The sequence below is a fragment of the Podarcis muralis genome, chromosome 10, assembly GCF_964188315.1.
Source record: "Podarcis muralis chromosome 10, rPodMur119.hap1.1, whole genome shotgun sequence".
Classification (NCBI taxonomy): Eukaryota; Metazoa; Chordata; class Lepidosauria; order Squamata; family Lacertidae; genus Podarcis; species Podarcis muralis.
The window spans coordinates 76,044,332-76,064,059 of NC_135664.1; the positions used below are offsets into that span (position 1 = coordinate 76,044,332).

General features: G+C 56.9%; 1 protein-coding gene across 1 annotated transcript in view; it reads left to right on the plus strand.

Annotated features, from left to right (window-relative positions):
- SND1 (staphylococcal nuclease and tudor domain containing 1) overlaps positions 1 to 19,728 on the plus strand; it is a 232,189-nt gene that overhangs the window by 134,066 nt on the left and 78,395 nt on the right. Inside the window, exon 15 of the mRNA XM_028746419.2 lies at positions 3,287 to 3,428. Coding sequence (XP_028602252.2) covers positions 3,287 to 3,428 — 142 coding nt within the window. The remainder of the gene's footprint in view (positions 1 to 3,286; positions 3,429 to 19,728) is intronic.

Below are 19,728 nucleotides of genomic sequence, written 5' to 3' on the forward strand. Positions count from 1 at the left end.
GCCCCGCCCTCCAGAGCAGGAAAAAATAAATGTGCTCCATTTTCCATGTGGCAGCCCTTAAGCTATCTGAGTTCTTATTAGCCTCTCCTTATCCAGGCGAAACAAGCCCAGCTCCTTCGACCGTTCCTCATCAGGCCTGGTTTCCAGACCCTGCATCCTCTGGTTTGCCCTCCTCTGCCCACCTCCCAGCTTGTCCATATAGCACAGGGGGCGGCAAGGTTTATCTTGCCTGGGCTGGATTGGTCCCGCGGAGATCCCTCTGTGGGCCAGATCACGCACCCCTTCATGATTTTTGGCTTCTGTGCGTGTGTGCCCATGATTTTTGGTGCCTCTGCCTGCCCACACACGATTTTTGGCACCTCAGAAGTGAGTCCCTGCGCCGGTTTAGTGTGTGGGGGCAGCTCGGTTGGGGGGCGGCTTGTGGGCCGGTCAAATGACCTCCACAGGCCGCTTCCGGCCCATGGGCCTTAGATTGGTGACCCCTGATATAGTCCATGGGTAGGCAACCTTAGGCCCAGGGGCTGGATCCGGCCCAATTGCCTTCTAAATCCAGCCTGCAGGTAGTCTGGGAATCAGCGTGTTTTGACATGAGTAGAATGTGTGTTTTTATTTACCATATTTTTCGCTCTATAGGACGCACCCAACCTTAGGACGCACCTTGTTTTAGAGGGGGAGAACAAAAAAAAATAATCTCCCCCTCTCTGCGCAGCGCCCCTTCAGCAAAGCCGCAGGAGAAACGGAGCCCCTTCCATTTCTCCTCCTGCTTGGCTGAAGGGGCGCTGCGCAACTCTTCCTCTCCCACATTGCCTTCGCCTTCAGTGAAGGCAACCCGAAGCCTCCAGAGCGCGGCGGTCCCCCCCCCCCCAGCCCCAGGGACCACACATTCGCTCCATAAGATGCACAGACATTTCCCCTTAGATTTTAAGAGGAAAAAAGTGTGTCTTATGGAGCGAAAAATACGGTAAAATGCATCTCTGGGTTATTTGTGGGGCAAATAACGCCCCCCCCCCACAAAAAATATAGTCCGGCCCCTCCCTGGATCTCAAGAAATGTCCCCTTAAGAAAGATCGGCCCAGCCTCCAGGCTTGCCTTCCTCCTCCTCCTCCTCCTCCTCGATGGCTCCTTTCCAGGATGGCTCTGCCCTCCCTCCCCAGTTGGAGGCCAGTTGCTGAGAACCACAGGAGGGGACCATTGCTCTGGCACTCAGACCCCGCTTGCAGGTTTCCCTTGGGCGCATCTGGTTGGCTGCTGTGAGAACGCTGGACTAAATGGGCCATGGGCCCGATCCTGCAGGCTTCCCTTAAATTCATTGGTTCCTCCTCCTCCTCCTCCCTCCCCATCGAATCCTGGCCTCCCTGCCGGCCAGCCCAGCGGCTGCCTTCTCCTCCGCCTCCTCCTGCTGCTCCTCTTCAGTGCCCGGCCTCAGCTGCTGCTGGAGAGAGGCGGGCAATCGATGGCTTTGCCCCCCCCCCCCCATGCGCTTTGCTAGTCTAGTCAGGCAGCTCCGGGCTGAGCGGGAGGCAGGCGCTCGGCAAAGTTTCCTTGGCTGCAGCAAGTTTCTCCTCCTTGGCTGCCCCTGTGCAGTTCATTTTTCTCAATTAAGGCGAGAGCAAAATAAAAGGCCACCTGGCTGGCTGTGGAGCTGAGGCGCTCTGCGCCCCCCCCCCAGCACTCTCTCTCTCTCTCTCACACACACACACACACATTGCGGGGGGGGGGGTGTGGGGAATAAATCAGCCGCTGGTGACTCTCCATCCTTGTGGGGAAATATTCCAGGCTGCAGAGTTCGAGCTGCAGTTTATCATTAAGTCCCCAAGCCAGCCAGTGCACAGAGCCAGGCTGGATGAGGCCTTTCCAAGTCCCAGCCCGGACCCAGAAGCAGCGGCCCCTGATTTTGGGGTGCTCTTGTTTTCCTACTCATATTGTGTGTGTGTGTGTGTGCGTGTATTATTGAATTTTTTGTTTTACAATTTAAAATACTCATTTAAACATCCTTAAAATAACAATTACTTCCCTTCTTCTCTTTCCATGGTTCATTTTACGTATCATAAATCCCTGCATATTTTACAAAAACTACACCATTCACTATTCCATTATTATATCAATCAAAACTTACTTGCACTGTTGCATTTATCTTAATGCTGCCAACATTTTCAGGTGTATGCAATTATTTCCCATGTATTTCAATATATGTTTTCCAATCTTCTTTAAACGTATGTTGTTCTTGTTCTCTTATTCTATGTGTTAAGTCTGCAAGCTGTGCATATTCCATCAGTTTAAGTTGCCATTCTTCTTCCATTTGGGGGCTAATAAAACACGGGCCGCAGTAGTGGCATACGTAAAAAACCTTTTCTGACACCTGGGAATTTCCCTCTGAATTATCCCCAACAAAAATGACTCTTGTTTGTTTCTTGGGTTTTTTTGGAAAAGTACTTTTAAACATTTTTTTATTTCCCAGTACTCTTTTACCCTTTTACAAGTCTGCCACATAGCATAGAACGTTCCCTCCGCCTCTTTGCCCCTCTTCTCCTTCTTGGGCATCTGGGTGGGACTGGCAGAAGGCAGCCTCCCTAGGGGCCACAGCAGATCAGGCCTCGCCAGGCCCTGGAGCGGGGGGCTGGTGCGCTGTGATTCAGCTGTGCTTCCTGCCTTGAAGGGTTGGACTAGAGGACCCCTGGGGTCCCCCCTAGCCCTACAATTCTATGCTTCTACGTTCCTTCGCTGAACTCTCTGTTCAACAGTTCCTTACAGCCTCGGGAACTTGTTGCTAGGAGCTGCAGAAGCAGTCAAAACCTGGCCCTCCGACTGCGAGGAGGCATGCCTATTTGTGTGGGGAGGGGGAAGAGGTTTCCGTGGAAAGCGAGGTGGTCCCCGTGCCCCCCAAAAAAGCTGAGCCTTGCTCAGGAAGAGCCGTGGCGTCCGAGCAGTGGGGGAGCACCTGCTTGGCATGCAGAAGGCTCCCTGGAAGCCCTGGACAGCAACTGGCGCAGGCCAAGCTGATCTGGACAGCCCGGTTGGCTGGGCTCTCCCTCTTCAGCCCGCAGCTCCTGTGGGGGGTCGGCAGAGCCGGGAGACCCCCTTGTGCCTCTGCCCCTGGTCTGCCCCAAAGGGACCCCAGCCGGTGCTGAGCCAGGATCCAGAGCCCCTGGGCGACTGGGCACGCCAGAGCCTGTCATCCGCTATGCTTCTGGCAGAGCAGGGGCGCAGGGCTGGGGGTCTTGGCCCTGTGGGGGGTCTTGTGCCGGACTGCCGCTGAGGGCCCCCCTCTTCTTCTCTCTCTCTGCAGGACACCCAGAAGGCCAAGCAGTTTCTGCCCTTCCTGCAGCGGGCCGGCCGCTCGGAGGCCGTGGTGGAGTACGTCTTCAGCGGCTCCCGCCTCAAGCTCTACATGCCCAAGGAAACTTGCCTTATCACCTTCCTGCTCGCAGGTGAGACCCTCGTCGCTGGGGTGTGTGTTGGGGGGGGTCCCTCTCTCTCCTGCAGGCCTCCTCTCGGCAAGGGGGGGTGTTGGTGCAGGAATCTGTGTTTGGTGCATTTGTCAGTGTCAGGTTGCGGGTGGGTCAGGCCCAGACTCAACGGTGGGGGTGGGTGGGTGTCGTGGGTTTGGTCCTAGGGGTTCAGCCTCCTTCGTGCACCAAGCCAGAGCAGATGATGATGGTGGTGGTGGTGGTGATTTATACCCCGCCCATCTGGCTGGGTTTCCCCAGCCACTCTGGGCAGCTTCCAGCAAAATATTAAAATGCAAATACAGATCAGATATCTTTATTGCGGTCCATAGACCCACAAAACAGTTTCAAAACAAGATACAGTGGTACCTCTAGTTGCGAACGGGACCCGTTCCGGAGGCCCGTTTGCAACATGAAAAGAACACAACCCACAGCGGCACGTCTGCGCACGTGCGGGTTGCGATTTGCGGCTTTTGTACATGCTTGCGACGTCACGCGCGAATGGTGAAACCCGGAAGTAACCCTTTCTGGTACTTTCGGGTCACCGTGGGACATAACCTGAAGGAACGTAACATGAAGCGGATGTAACATGAGGTATGACTGCACAGTTAAAGCAACCAAACAATACATGAAAGAGACCGAGGTAGTCATTTTGCTATGTCTAGAGCATGGTGGTCTTTGTTCCTTGCGACCTCTGAAAGAAACTTTGCCACGGTCAGTGCAATAAGTTAAAATACAATAATTCATCAAATATTAGAAGCTTCCCTAAAGAGGGCTGTCTTCAGATTTGCAGAATAAACCCTGCAAATAAATAAAGGAATTGTGCAAAACGGGAGGCCTTTTGCAGATCTGTGTTCTTCTTTCTCCTTGTGGAAAGCTCCTTTTGGTCTTGGGATCTGGGGTATGTCAAGGGGGCTGCCATGGCACTTTGGGGTCCCTTCAGACTCCACTGTTCCGTGATTCTGTGGGACTCAGTGGGAGGGAGGGCCATGTGTGTCTCTGCATGTGCATTCCCCGCAGAACAGTTTGGGTTCCATCGTGCCGCCATTTGCCGCCATGTGGGCTCCTTGAGGAAAGACCTGCCTGCACAGCTGCCCCCAGCCAGCCCCTCTGTCTTGGGTGCAGGGGGGGGGGGGTCTCCTTTGCATGGAGCAGGAAGCCAAGCTGTCACTGCCTGAAGGGTCAATGCTCTTTCCCTCGTGGCTTGACTCTCAAGCAAGCCTTGATGGAGCGCAGGAGCAGACCTGTACAGCTGTGCCTTGGATCTCAAACGCCTTGGCTCCTGAACAAATCGGTTCCCGAACGGTCAAAACCCGGAAGTGAGTGTTCTGGTTTTCAAATGATTTTCAGAAGCTGAACGTCCGGCGTGGCTTCCGATTGGCTGCAGGAGCTTCCTGCAACCGTTCGGAAGCTGCGCTTTGGTTTCTGAACGTTTTGGAAGTCGAACGGACCTCCAGAACGGATTCCGTTCAACTTCCAAGGTGCGGCCGTAATTCTTTTCTCTCTTCCTCATTGTCTGAAAGTTGCAATTTGGTGTCGTGTGACATGCAAAGTGGAATTGAGTGCCTGAGAGCAGCTGCCACCCCCTTGCCAGCCTTGCCTCTGGTCCCCAGGTCTGTGGGTCCGGTGCCCTTGCTCCTGGCTGAGGCACAATCCCTTCTGGGTCTTCCTGCGCTCCTCAGCAAGGGCACGTCCTCTGGTGTGGAGCCTGACCAGGCAGGGCTCCTGTCTGATAAGGGCAAAGGCTTGCATAAGTGTCTGTGTGTCGGGCACTCTTAGGAAGGGGTGCTGGCGCCACCCCCTCTCCCAGATCTTCACCCTGGCCAATGCCCAGGGATGTGGGTGTGCCGGGCAGGGCCCCCTTGCAGCCAGGGAAGGTCCGAAGAGTGGCTCTGCCGCCCTCCCCGCCACAGCCGTGCCCAGCTGCGGCCGCCCCTCTCTGGCAACGGACCCACTGGGCGGCTGAGGCTCCTCTCCAGGGATGCCCCACCTGGCAGAGGGAGCCGAGTGCTTGAGTCACGATGTTGCCTGGAGGGAAACATCTGGCGACACAGCAGCTTCCTCTCTGTTTGATTAACACCTCCTTTTCGCCCCTCTGCGCTTGCTGCCACCTTCCCTCGGTGCCCGCCTGCTCTTGAAACCAGTCTTGCTCCTTCTTCCGTGCAGGATCTCTTGGGACGGGGCGAGGCAGGTTAGGAAGGGGAGCGAGTGGCCAAGTTGGGGCACAGGGGAGACTCTGCAGGGACTGGTCCAGAGAGAGTGCCCCCCCCCCCCCGAGCTGAGATGCTGCCAGGTGGGCGGGCGAGGGGGCCTTGTTTGCGCTAGATGGAGCCCCTGAAACTGTCCTCCTCCTCCTCCTCTCTGGCCTGGGTGCTCCGTGGAGGCTGAGCTAACGGAACGGGGGGGGGGAGCTCTTCCTTGGGGGGGCTCCTTGCTTTGCCCACAGTCGGATGGAAGGGGGTGTGCTGGGAAACGGCCGCTCCCCCCCCCCAAGGAGCCTGGAGCTGTTTTCGCCAGCCTGCCCTCGGTGCCAGGGCTCGTCGATGGGGACGGCACAGCAGCTCAGCGCCAGACAGAATCGCGGCCTCGGTGGGTGTGAGGTAGGAAGAGGTTCCTTTCGGGGGGGGGAGCGCCAGCAGGAGCAGCTCTCAGAGGCAGCGCTTTGGGGGTGGCTCTTCGTGACCCCCCCCCCTCCGGTGTGGACGAACATAACCCCATGGAATTTGCTGCCCAGAGACATTGAACATCTTAATGTGATGGCCTGGGACTGGGGCTTGGACTCAGAGCCAGAGGAGTCTCAGTCCGCACCGGATCCTTTGCCTCAGGCGGCAGCTGAACCAAGTCTGGGGCCTGATTCTGAAGAGCCCCAGTCTGCACAGGTTCCCCTGCAACAGGCACCAGCTGGGCCGAGTCAGATCCTCCCCTGGCTCCAGATGTGGGGATTTCCTCGTTGCCTCCAGCTGGGCCATCACTTACAGCTGCTCCACTACCGGTTGGGTCAGGAGAGGCTGAAGCGGCCCCTGGGTCTAGTCACCCACCGACGTCTCCTGAGCTGCAGAGACTGAGGTCTGAGAGAAGGAGAGACCTGAGTACTCGCAGGAGGAGTGCTCGCCTTCGGGCGAGACAGGGAGGTGAGTCGCCAGGGGATCAGGACCAGCCATTGCCCCGACAAAGATAAAAGGCTGCTGGACCCCGCCCCAGGTTGCAGGAGCAACATTGCTGTATGCCAGATCCTGTCCCTGTCCTTGCCTGGTTTCCTGCCTCATGTCCTGCCTTGGCCCTGTCGGTCTGACTCCTTCCTTGGATTCGGGACCAGACCTGGACCGCATTACTCGGGTTACCCCCGGACCCAGCACACTTAAATGAGACTTAGACAGAGAAGAACAAGGATTTCTGGGGCTCCTGGCCTGCTGGCTCTCTGCGCTCTGAACGCCAGCAGCTGGAAATGGGGCAGGGGCTCTGCTGCTCTTGCTTTTGGGTCCTGCTGGGGGGCTTTTCTTGGGGGGCACCTGGCTGCCCACGGTGAGAACGGGTGGCTGGGCTCCGTGGGCCCCCTGGGGCCTGATCCGGCCGCTGCTGGCCGCCTCCTCCTCCTCCCTCGGGAGGGACCCCCCCTCTTCCGCATGCCCCGGGCGTCTCCCTGTCCTGAGTCCCGTTCTCAGGTGCCTCCCGGTTTGGGGCTGCCAGCCCACTCCTGCCTCTGTTGCCATGGCAATCTCCGTGGGAGAAAAGACGGCCCTGAACATCGATCGGGTTCCAGTTAATTGTTGGGGGATTCAATAGAAACGGCAAGATCCTTCGGCCTGCGGCTGCTCCCCAAAACAAGGGCAGCGGAAGAGGAGGAGGAGGAGGAGGAGGAGGAAGGGCACCGAGGTCTCTTCTTCCTCCAGCTGATTTCCCATATCTGCATCTCTCTCCTTGAACTCTGTGCTCCAGGCAGCGAAAGAGTTCCCCCCTTGTTTGCTACGCTTGGTGTGACGCTCGCCAGCAACTTGCACTCTGATTCTCAGCTCTGATTCCTCCGTTGCCGGGGGGTTGGACTAGATGACCCTGGGACCCCTTCCGACCCTGCAATGCTACGATTCTGTGACACTCCAGGGGAGGCCCTGCCTGGCTGAGCCCGGCCTGCCACCTCGGAAGTCTGCCCAAGACATCCCTGCTTCATAAAGTCTGAGAGTGGTAGAGTTGGAGGGGGGGGGCATTAATGGTCAACCCCCCCGCACTGCGGGTATCTCAGCTAATGCGTTCCTGGAAGGTGGCCCTCCAACCTCTGCTTAAAAACCTCCAAGGAAGGAAAGCCCACCACCTCCGGGGGAAGACCTTTCCACTCTCAGAACGGCTCTCACCGTCAGAAAGTTCTTCCTGGTATTGAGTCGGAGTCTCCTTTCTTGTAACTTGAAGCCATGGGTTCGAGTCCTGCCCTCCAGAGCAGGAGAAAACAAGCCTGCTCCATCCACCGTGTGACAACGACCACAACAACAACAAAATTTATTATTTATACCCCACCCATCTCGCTGGGTTTCCCCAGCCACTCTGGGCAGCTTCCAACAAAAGATTAAAAATACATTAAAACTTCAGTCATTAAAAACTGCCTTCAGATGTCCTCTAAAAGTCAGATAGTTGTTTATTTCCTTGGCATCTGACAGGAGGGCGTTCCACAGGGTGGGCGCCACCACTGAGAAGGCCCTCTGCCTGGTTCCCTGTAACCTCACTTCTCGCAGGGAGGGAACCGCCAGAAGGCCCTCGGAGCTGGACCTCAGTGTCCGGGCAGAACGATGCGGGTGGAGACGCTCCTTCAGGTCTACTGGGCCGAGGCCATTTAGGGCTTTCAAGGTCAGCACCAACACTCAGATTCTTGAAGACGGCTATCATATCTTTTCTCTGTTTGAGGAAAGCTTCCGGCATTTGTAACTTCTTGATGCAGAGAAATGGCAAGTAAGGAACAGCGTGATCAAAGTCTGTAAAGTGGCCTAAGAAACTGGCTAGAGAAAACTTTTGCTCCCTCCTTTATGAAGCTGGAACATGTGGCTATTCAGTGAGTGTTGGAGGATTCCAGACAGATCAAAGAAGAAGAAGAGGAGGAGGTGGAGTTTGGATTTGTTATCCTGCTTGATAACTACCCTAAGGAGTCTCAAAGCAGCTCACAATCTCCTTTCCCTTCCTCCCACACAACAAAGAAAGAAAGAAAGACCTACGGAACTCCCTCCCACAGGAGGCAGTCATGGCCACCAATTTGGATGGCTTTGGACTGGGCAAATTCTTGGAGGAGAGGGTGATGAATGGTTCAACTCTGCCCTCCACGGCGGGAGGCAGCAATGCTTCCGAATGCCAGTTTCTGGAAACCAGAGGAAGGAGGGGCCTCTGGTGCTCAGGTGCTCCTTGTGGGGTTCCCACAGTGGGTACCTCTTGACCTCTTGAGAACAGGAGGCTGGAGCAGAGGACCCCCTTCAGGTGGTCTTCTGGGACTGGGCTTCCTGCTCTTTGGGGTTTCACTTGCTTTCGATATTCTGATTGTACCCTTTGCTTTCCTGTACACAAGGCAGGATACAGACGTCTTGGCGATCCCCCTGGTGCCCACGTCCTTCTGGTGCTCCAGAGCTCTGCCTTCCCCCTCATTTCCTGGCCGCCCATGTCTCCAGGAACAACACACTTCCCGTTCCAGCTGCATCCTCACCACCCAGCAGCCCTCCGGGACCAGGGCAGTGCTTAGAGGAGGAGAGGGGCAGCAAGGGGGCTGGCTCTGAGTTCCTTGGGACCCTTCCTCCTGCAAAGGAGGTTGCAGAGGCCACTACGTCGGCGTAGCTGGGAGAAGAGGGCAAATGTCGGGAGCAATGTCAGGGTCTGCACTTAGGCAGGAAGAACCAGGTGCACAAATATAGGATGGGGGACGCCTGGTTTACTAGCTGGGCATGGGGAAAGGATCTGGGGGTTTTGGTGGAGCACAAGCTGAACGTGAGCCAACAGTGTGATGCAGCAGCGAAAAAAGCTAAGCCTGTTCTAGGCTGCATCTACAGAAGTGTCCAGATCAAGGGAAGTCATAGTCCCGCTCTGTTGTGCCTTGGTCAGATCCCACCAGGAGTCCTTTGTCCAGTTCTGGGCACCACAATTTAAGAAGGATGTTGACAAGCTGGGAGGTGTGCAGAGGAGGGCAGCCAAGATGGTCAAGGGTCTGGAAACCAAGCCTGATGAGGAACAGTTGAAGGAGCTGGGCAGGTTTAGCCTGGGAAAGAGGAGACCCAGAGGAGATATGAGAGCCATCTTCAAGGGCTGTCACAAGCTTGTTTTCTCCTGCTCTGGAGGGTAGGACTCGAACCCATGGCTTCGAGTTACAAGAAAGGAGATTCCGACTAAATACCAGGAAGAACTTTCTGGCAGTAAGAGCCGTTCAACAGTTAGAACTTGCTCCTCCGAGAAGTGGTGGACTTTTAAGGAGCCGTTGGATGGCCATCTGTCAGGGATGCTTCAGTTGAGATTCCTGCATTGCAGGGGGTTGGACTAGATGACCCTGTGGCGTCCCTTCTGACTCTGCAACTCTTCTCCTCCTTCTCCCTGGCTCGGCTCAGCAGCTTCTGCCCAAGCAGCAGGATGCCAAGTGCAGCTCTTTCCCCGGACGCTGTGCCACGTTGAGGTTGGATCGTGGCCGTGCCCTGGCCCGGAAGGCCCTTCCTCTGGGGGCACCACCGTGGCCGCCCCTAAGCGCTGCCCCGTATTGTAGCGGCATTTTTGCTTCAAAGCAGCCCCCCCCCATTGCCTCCGAGGCCAGGAGGTGTTGCCTCTTCCAAGGGGCATGTTTGACCAAAGCCGCCCAGAGCCGTGGGGCAGGAGGAAGCCAGAAAGCTGCAGCTGAGGGGAAAGAGAGAGAGACCTTTCGTCTTTGTTTTTTAGCTGACTGCGAGTGGGAAAACTCCCACCGGGGAGTGAAAGGCAGGATTAGCAAAAATGGAGCCACAGAGAAGGGACGCAATTCGAACTAGTGGAGCCAGCGAGGAGAAGAGCTCTCTGCTCCAATCTGATGCCCCAAAGGAGGGGTGCTGGGACCTTCTGCATGCCAAGCAGGTGTCCTGTGGCAAAGGCACAAGCAGGACCTGAACTCAAGACCCTTCCTGCTGCTTCCAGCAACTGGGATTCAGAAGCATATTTGGGATGCTCCTGGGACCGGGTGCATGGAGACCTCTGCTCTTCTGGCCCTGATTCCTGGTGTCCTTCCGCACCCCCGCAAAAAGAGGCCGGGCGGGCGGAGACCTGTGGCGCTGCTGAGATTTCCCCGCCGGGCGTCTGTGGGCAGGCATCTCCCGTGCCCACGGGCTCTGGCAAGGCGAGCGTGTGATGCGGAGACATCATCCCGGAATCTTATTTATAATTAACCAGTCCTAAAGTCAGCTGCGCAAGACAAGAAAATGAGACGGCTCGTTCCGAAGCCTCTGATATTTTAAAATTTTAATAAGTGCTAAAACACCCACTTACGCGGGAAAATAAATAAGAGATGCCACCGCAGAAGGGCAAGCGCCTGACATGGGAGGGCTGCCGCTGCCTCCCTGCGTGCGTGTGTGCATGCGGCCAGTGTGCAGGCAGGCGTGGGGACGCTGCTGCTGCCGCGCACGGGGGCTTTTGTGTGCGCCTGCCTTGCCTGGGAGACATCTCTCTCCTTGGAGAGGGAGCTCTGCTGCTTCTGCTGTCTCTGGTTTCTGGAGGGGTTTGGGTGTGTTCTGCACATTTCGCAGCTCCCCTGCAGGGCAAGGCAGCTGCAGTGGGGTGTGCGAGAGAGGGGGGTGGGCGCAGGCAGAGGTATGGCTCAGCTGCTGCCCGGGCCCCATGCTCAAGGCAGGAGCTGTGGAGTTTGGACGAGGTTCCTTGGTTCCTCTGAACCACAAAAGCCAGAGGAACACGAAGCCTCTCTGCCGAATGCGTCTCTCTCCCCCCCCCCTCGCGAAGCAAATTGATACAATTAAGGCCCCCCAGTCCCCAAGTGGAAATCCCACTGCCGGATCGCAGGGGCCTTAATGACTCAGCCTGCAAGTGTAATTGCGTTCCTGGCGTCCCAGTCCTTAATTATGCAATTAGCGGGGCTGTAGAGACTTATGAATTCACCCGGCTCCTGTAATTGAATTGCAGTTTTATGGAAATCCGGGGAGGGGGTCCCCCTTCCTGCTCCCTCCGCGGATCGCCCTTTGGGGAGCCCAGAAGGGGGCGGGCCAGGCGGGGAGAGGGGGCCGCAGCTGGGACTTTGGGTGCCCCTGCTCTCGTCACCCCACGGTGGTGTCGGGAGCTGCCCTGGCTTGATGGAGAAAGGGCTGGGCTGCGAAGGTCCAAGGCTCAGGGTGGGGATCGGGGCTGAGGCTCAGCGGGGGCCCTTTCCGTTTTCTGACTTACAGTAAAAACATAATAGGGAAAAAACGCCAATTTAAAATACAGGTTAAAATGCAATTTAAAATGCAGCCTCATTTTAACAGTAGCCCATAGATCAAAAGCATAAGGGGAGGGAAACATAAGGGTCAGACTGAGTCCAAACCAAAGGCCAGGTGGAACAGCTCTGTCTTGCAGGCCCTGTGGAAAGATGTCAAGTCCCGCAGGGCCCTGGTCTCTTGAGACAGAGCGTTCCACCAGATCGGGGCCAGTACTGAAAAGGCCCTAGTTGAGACCAATCTAACCTCCTTGAGGCTCGGGAACTCCAAAGCGTTGTCATTTGTGGACCTTCAGGTCCTCTGCTGGGAATACCAGGAGAGGCAGTCCCGTAGGTACGTGGGTCCTAGGTTTAAAGGACATAGCACACCAAGGCCTGGTGGAAGAGGAACTTTTCTGCCCAGGGAATCCGAGCACAAGAGCAACTCTCCAGGCTGCTCTTCGCAGCGACTGGGAGTCTGAGGCCGGGCTGCCTCTCACCGTGGAGAACAAGCAAGCCTGTTGCAAGGCCTCTCCACCTCCTTGAATTTTCCCGGCCCTCTTTCAGAGCTCAGTCGGGAGAACACTGGGCTCTGAATCTCAGGGTCCTGGATCTGAGCCCCACGCTGGGCAAAAGATTCCTGCGTTTTGGGGGGTTGGACTAGATGACCCTCCGGGTCCCTTCCAGCTCTGCCAATCTGTGGTTCTGAAGCCCTCGCTGCCTCTCTCTGCCCTTCCTTCTCCTAACCCCTTTGGCTGGGGGGGGGGGTTGCAGAGGGGCACCTGTGAGTGGTGCCAGGCTGTGAGCCTCTGGAGGACCCCTCGCCCGCTCAGGGCAGGGGGGGGGACTTGAGGGGGGGCTCCCAGGCCTCTTTCCTCAGCCCCCTTTCAGCAGGACCCTGCTCCCTTTGGCCCCAATCCCTGCTGGCAATTGGGGGGCCAGTCTGGCTCTGTGTCCTCTGGCCCCCCACCGTGCTTCTCAGGAGAATCCTTTCCCAGCAGGGGAGTCCCTCTCCCCCCCCCCCCGCCGCCCATGGCGAACGCATTACCTGAATCTGTCCCTCCCCAAGGTTAATGGAGTTTCTGCTGGCTGTGTTGCTGTTTGGGGAGGCGGGGAGCAGCCGCTGCCGCCACCGCTGCTGCTGCTAAATATTTCCCTTCCCTTTCTCCCCCCCCCCCCAGCTCTGTGTCATGCAGCAGGCGGTGTGGGGGCCGAGGGGTTGCAGTTGTCGCCTTTTGCACCGCGGAGCTAATTTTGGACGCGGAGGAATGATTAAGGGGGATGCACCGAGCCCCCGGGAGAAGGCAGCGCCGGGGTGAGCAGGCCTTGCCGGGACTTGTATTTTAAGTTCTGTTGCTATAGGAACCGACTCTGGCGCGGGGCTGCCTTCACCTTGGCGCCGGCTTCCCAGGTGCTCCCCTCTGCACCTTGGCGGTGGCTGGGAGGGGTGGGCAGGGGCACGGCGTGGGCAGCTGGGCGGCCAGTCTGCTCTCCCTTCCTCCCGGGGGCTCTGGGCAGCCGCTGAGCCTGGCAGCAGCCCTCAGAGGAAATTTTGTCTGAGCTGCGGGAGCCCAGGGCATGGCTCCACTGGGCAAGGGGCTAGCTGGTCTCCACGCTGGCCTGGCCTTTGGAAACCTCCAGAGTGCCCCTGCTGCAGGGCCTGTCCTTCATAATAAGAATAATAAGAATAATAAGAATAATAAGAATAATAAGAATAATAAGAATAATAAGAATAATAAGAATAATAAGAATAATATATTATTTATACCCCGCCCATCTGGATGGGCTTCCCCAGCCACTCTGGGTGGCTTCCAACAAAATATTAAAATACCATAATACATCAAACATTAAAAGCTTTCCTAAACAGGGCTGCCTTCAGATGTCTTCTAAAAGTCTGGTAGTTGTTGTTCTCTTTGACATCTGGTGGGAGGGCGTTCCACAGGGCGGGTGCCACCACCGAGAAGGCCCTCTGCCTGGTTCCCTGGAACTTGGCTTCTCTCAGCGAGGGAACCGCCAGAAGGCCCTCGGAGCTGGACCTCAGTGTCCGGGCAGAACGATGGGGGTGGAGACACTCCTTCAGGCATACTGGACCGAGGCTCTGTGGGTAGCACCCATCTGACTCCAAGGAATCATCTAGAGGTGGAAGGGGTCCCCCGAGGCCATCCAGCCCAGCCCCCCGCAATGCAGGAGTCACAGCTAAAGAATTTCCTGACAGATGGCCACCCAACCTCCGTTAGAAACCCTGCAGTGAATCGTAGAATTGCAAAGCACCCTCTGGCAGATGGGATGGGGAATATGGGGGCATTTTTTGAGAATGCTCTCCTACATGGGAGAAAGACTCTTGGGGGAGTTCCTTCCCTTTGACCTTTTTTGTGTTTTTGTGCCTTTTTCTCGAGTTCAGCTGGGCCTGCAGGAGGGAGCCCCCCTCCCTGGCCCTCAAATGCCCCCAGCCTAGGGAGACAGAGATCAGGTGCGCTTAGGGAAGAATCACAAACCGAACATGCCACTTTAGCAAAGATGCCCACAGCCGTCTCGACTTGGGAGATTCCCACTCAACATCAGGAAGGACTTTCTGACAGGGAGAGCCGTCTGACAGTGGAACTGACTCCCACAAGAGCTGGGGGGGGGGGGCTCTCAGAAGAGGTTGGGTGTCAGAGAAGCTTTGGCCATGATCCCTGCCTTGCAAGAGGGTCCGACTAGATGGCACACGGGTGCCCCTTCCAACGATTCTGCGCTTCCCTGATCCTATCCATCCGCCTCAGGAGAAACCAGCCCCAGCACCGCCAGCGCCCTGCAATTCCTTCTCTGCCTCCCTCCACTTGAGGCTTCCTAATCAAGCTGTGCATGTTAATTAGCATGTAACGAGCAGGTAGCGTGCCAGTTAGTCTGGGCAGGTGGTGGGGGGGGATGAGGAGTGAAGATGGCACTCCCCCCCCCCCCTCTTCTGGCTTTTTTCTTCCTGGAGGCAGTTTGACCCTCTCCCCCCTCCTTGTAATTCCTAAATTGGAGCAGGGTGCCTGTGGGCTCCCCTTGCCGGAGGTGCAGCCCCTTTGCAACCAGAACGCGTCTTGTTCCCTGCTCCCTCGTTAGCATTTGCATTTTAAATTGCCACTCACCGCTGCAGCTATATTTGTGCCGCCTGAGAATGGCAGCCGGTGCATGGAGTTGGGGGAAGGGCGATGCTAGCCTGGCTGGGCTGAAAAGGGGTGTCTCCCTCCTCCTCTGGGCCACGTCAGAAGGGAACAGGGAGTGGGGCTGCTTCTCCGTCAGGGGCTTTGGGTGGTGCCTCCCCCCCCCCCCCCGGAGTGGGAGCGTGGGGTCTGGCGGCCCCCGCCCCGCAGGAAGAGGAGAGGGTCTGGTGAGGTGCCTATGGGAGAGGCGGCAGAAGTCTATGGGGACTGATGAAAGAGAGGCCTTCTTCACGAAGCACGTGGTTAATCTGCGGAACTCCCTCCCACTGGAGGCCATCCAACTTGGATGGTTTAAAGGAGGGTTAGACAGACTCATGGGGTGGCTCCGAATCCCAGTCGCTGGACACCCCAAGAGGGGAGAGGGCTCTGGGGCTCAAATCCTGTTTGTGGGTTTCCCTTGTCGGCACCTGCTTGGACGCTGGGCTCTATGGCCGTGGGCCTCATCCAGGAGCCTGATCTCACATTCTCAGGGTATGGATGCGGCTGACTGCAGCAGGGCCTCCCCCTGGGGAACAGCAGAACCAGCTTCCAGCAGGAGGGACCGGGGGCTGGACTTGGCTCAGATGTGCTCCAGGGGGTGCAGTTGCTCCCTCCCCAGCCGAGAGTTGCCAAGCGACTCTTTCCTGCATTTAGCAGGCATCTGAAAGCACAGGAGGGCTTCAAAAGAGGATGGGATGGAGGAGAATGTCGTGAATTTCTGCTCTTAGGGGCCTGTTTCCAGGGCCCTGTGAATCCCCAGCCGCGGTTGTTGCCCAGAGCCGGAGGGGAAGCGGAGGCAGCGATGGTGCTGGAGACTCAGGGTTGCCCCGGAGGAGGAGGAATGGGGTGGCTGGGAGAAGGAGGGGCTGCTGGAGGGCGATGCTGCCTGCTGGGCTGGGCGACTCTGCCGTGCCCAGAGCTGGCTGAGCGGCCCCTGACGCCTTCCTTTGGCCTCCGTGGGGATTCCTGCTGGCCACGTGGGTCCTCCTTTCTCCCTGACAGACTCTCCTCCTCCTCATTTCCCGGGTGCTTGAGGTGAGAGTCTCCCTCCCTCCGTGCACCCTCTTTGCAGCCCACACGCACCCCAAATAGAAGCAGCCGCAGCGTCTACCTGGCGGAGCGCCAGTTGGCAGGAATAGCAGGAGCAGTTTGGAGAGGGCAAGAAGAAGGCCAGGATGCTGCCCAAGGAGGAGCAGGAGAAGAGCCAGAGGCTGGATCCGGCCGAAGGGACCCACCTGGTTCGGTGGCCAACCAGGTGCCTCTTCTCGGACACCTGCAAGCTGCCCCCCTTTGCAGGTCTCCCAGGTGGCCATGCGAGGAGCCCGTGTGGCTTCTGTGCTGCTATGCCTGAAGACGATTTTTGTCTGGACAGCAGTCGCTGGTAATTGGCCAATTGATGAATCACTACAATCATTTCATCACAGAAAGTAATGTGTGGATTTGTGGGGTTTTTGTGCTATTAAACGGTCCTGTGGGAGCTTCTGGGGCCGCATTGATTGGGGGAGGCCAGCCAGAGGGATGGGGAGAATCTCTGCCTGACCGGGGGTGTCTGTGTGCCGGCAGTGGCAACACCATCGCGGCCTGGAGCTCCCCGAGGCCAGAGTGCCACTCTCTGCCCCTTCCTGCCCCATTGCTGGCCACAGGTGAGCCCACCTTGCAGGGAAGCCTCAGGAGCTGCTGCAGCTGCCTAGAGAATCGTAGAATGGCAGAGTTGGAAGGGACCCCAGAGGTCCTCTAGCAGGGATTGCAGCTTAAGCATTTTGAGCGATGGCCATCTGGCCTCTGCATAATAAGAAGAATAATTTATTATTTATACCCCACCCATCTAGCTGGGCTTCCCCAGCCACTAAGGGCGGCTTCCAACAAAATATTAAAATACCATAATGCATCAAACATTAAAAACTTCCCTAAACAGGGCTGCCTTCAGATGTCTTCTAAAAGTCTGGCAGTTGTTTTTCTCTTTGACATCTGGTGGGAGAGCGTTCCACAGGGCAGGTGCCACTACCTAGAAGGCTCTCTGCCTGGTTCCCTGTAATTTGGCTTCTCGCAGGGAGGGAACCGCCAGAAGGCCCTTGGAGCTGGACCTCCGTGCCCGGGATGGACGATGGGGGTGGAGACGCTCCTTTAAGAGCTTCCTTATCTCCTTTGTCCTTGGAAAGACTCTCTTCCCTGCCTCTGCTGGGAGATTTCCCTGTGTGCAGCCTCTATGGGTCTGTTTGCATCTGGTTTTGCTTGTGCGGGTCCCAGTTTGGTGTGAGGAGACAGAGGCCTTGTCCTCCTCCTCCTCCTCCCAAAAGGGCTCCAGGAGATGCAGCAGCTCCTGGGCTGGCCAAGGGGCTTCACTGTTGCCCTGCCGTCGTTGCAGCATTCATCTGAGAAGCTGATGTATCTCTGCACACATATATCTTTCCTGGGTCTGTAACTTATCTGCGAAGCGACGGGTGAAGCCGTAATTCAAGCCAGCCGGGCTCTCCGTGGAAGGAGGTTCGAGCCAGCCCTGCTGCTTGGCCCAGGCAGGGGATCGGGGCTCCTCTAGGGTCTGAAGTGCCAGCAGAGTACAATTGTAGAGTGGGAAGGGACCCCTGAGGGCCATCTAGTCTGACCCCCGCAATGCAGGAGCAAGGCACGGCTGCTGCTCCCTGTGCAGTCTGGCTTCCCCGTTTCAGCAGGTCCCTGCAGACTGGATCTGTCCTGCCCCAGATGCTGCCCGAGGCGTGGCTGGTGCTGGGCTGAGCTCTCCTGCCCCCCAGCTGAGGGAGAGGTGACAGCAGGCATTTGTGGGGCAGCTTGCCAGGCCTCCTCGCTCGCCATGCTCTGGTGTGGTGTTTTCCGGGCAGCTTCCAGAGGCGCTGGCCTGGCTGGCTTTAGGGTGGCCATGTGCTGCATTGATCCAAGAGAGGCAGCTGCCTTCGGAGCGTGTCCCTGTGCCTGGTCCTTCGGTGCTCCAGTCTTTGCACAACTGGAAGGTGTTTGCCTGGCCTGATGGTTTTTGTTCTCTTGGTTTCACTGTGAGCGGCCTCAGCTGCGCTTAGTTGTAGAAAGGCTGGGGGGGGCACGCAGACCCAGCGCAGTGCGACTGTCCATACACAGAGTGCCAGAGCCACACCTTCTGTGTCCTGGGCTGCGGTTGCAAGTGGGGCACGGGACCTCTCTCCTCATCTGCCCACCCCCGGGGGGCTCTTCGGTTTGCCGTGGGCATTTTGGAACAGCGGGTCTGTCTGGTTGCAAACACACAGGCACCAGTGCGCACCGGGCTCTGTGTGAGTGTGAACAGAGACTTATCTCCAAAGATGATGAGGCTCAGTCGGGTTGCTGTGGGTGCCCAGGGCACCTTGGCACAAGTGGAGCTCTCCCTGCGTTAGGTGCCTGCCACTCTTGGCCGGGACTTCGCTTATTTCCTGCTCCTGAGAGAAGAGTCGCCCGGCTGCAAGGGCGGCAGCAGTGGGGCTGCTGAGATCTGGGGGGCAGTAGCAGAAGGAGCCTCGCAGTTGCCCCAGCTCTGTTGTAAAAATACAGTGGTACTTCCAGTTGTGCTCAGGATCCGTTCCGGAGCTCTGGTTGGATCATGCGGAATTTGCAACCGGAGGTGCCTGTTCCGGGTTTGCTGCGTTCACGTCCTGAAGGATACGCAACCAGAGGTGTGCGTGTCCAGAGGTACCAATGTACAGTGGTACCTCGGTTTTTGAACGTAATCTGTTTCTGAAGACCATTTGAGTTCCAAAACATTTGGAAACCAAAAACTCAAAACAGAAAACTCAATACAGAAGCCACATTTCATGTTTGACTTCTGAGGTGTGTTCGAAAACCGAAGTGTTTACTTCCGGGTTCACGGCGTTCGAAAACTGAAACGTTTGTCAGCAGGGACGTTCGAAAACCATGGCACCACTGTACATAACTCTTTTAGCCTGCCACCATTTCACGGTTCAAATCACGCTCAAGGCGGCTTGCAAAAATACATAGCTACAACGTGACAAAATGGGGCCATAAAGAATAGCTAAAGCATTTTAAAATACCAAACAATTTCTATGTAAATCACAAGAAGATCTAAAATAAGGATACAGAAACCTGACAGCAACCCCCCTATTCCAGACAACAAGCCCCCCCCCCCCCAGCCCAAGAGTCTGTTCAGCAGCTTCAGCTTTTGCAGCTGGAGTCAGTCCAGGCTCCGCCCTCCCAGGCCAGGTGGGAGGACCTGGACTCCCAGCCAAGATGCTCCCTGTTGTAGCTGTGGGGTGCCCCCAATTTCTCTCTCCCTGTGTGCATGCGAGAGAGAGAAGACGGAGACTCAAGGAGAGAAGTTCCTGTGGGGCAGAGGGCTGGGGGGAGCTTCCCCTCTCCCTTTCACAGCCTGCTGCTCTGAAATAATGGCCTTGGTAATGAGAGGCTCTGGCTGTGCAGCCAGGTGAAGTCAGTCTCCGCAGCAGGAGGAGGAGGAGGTGGCAGCAGCAGCGCCCGCCCTGCCTTTCCTGGGCTCCCTCTGCCCACTCATCCACCTGCTTGCCGGCAATATTGATGCTGCTCTTTCGGCCGGCTGCCTCCTCAAGCGTGGGGACGGGGAAGCGGCTCCTTCACTTGACCAGCGACGGGTGAGGAGATGTCTAGGAAAGGCTGAGCCAGATGTTTATGACAAACCTGGCAACCTTGGGAGTTGCACTTCCTCTGAGCAGAGGCGCTCCCTGCACCCATCCTGTTAACGGAGAAATCTGAGGGCTCTGTTGGACAAAAAAACAAG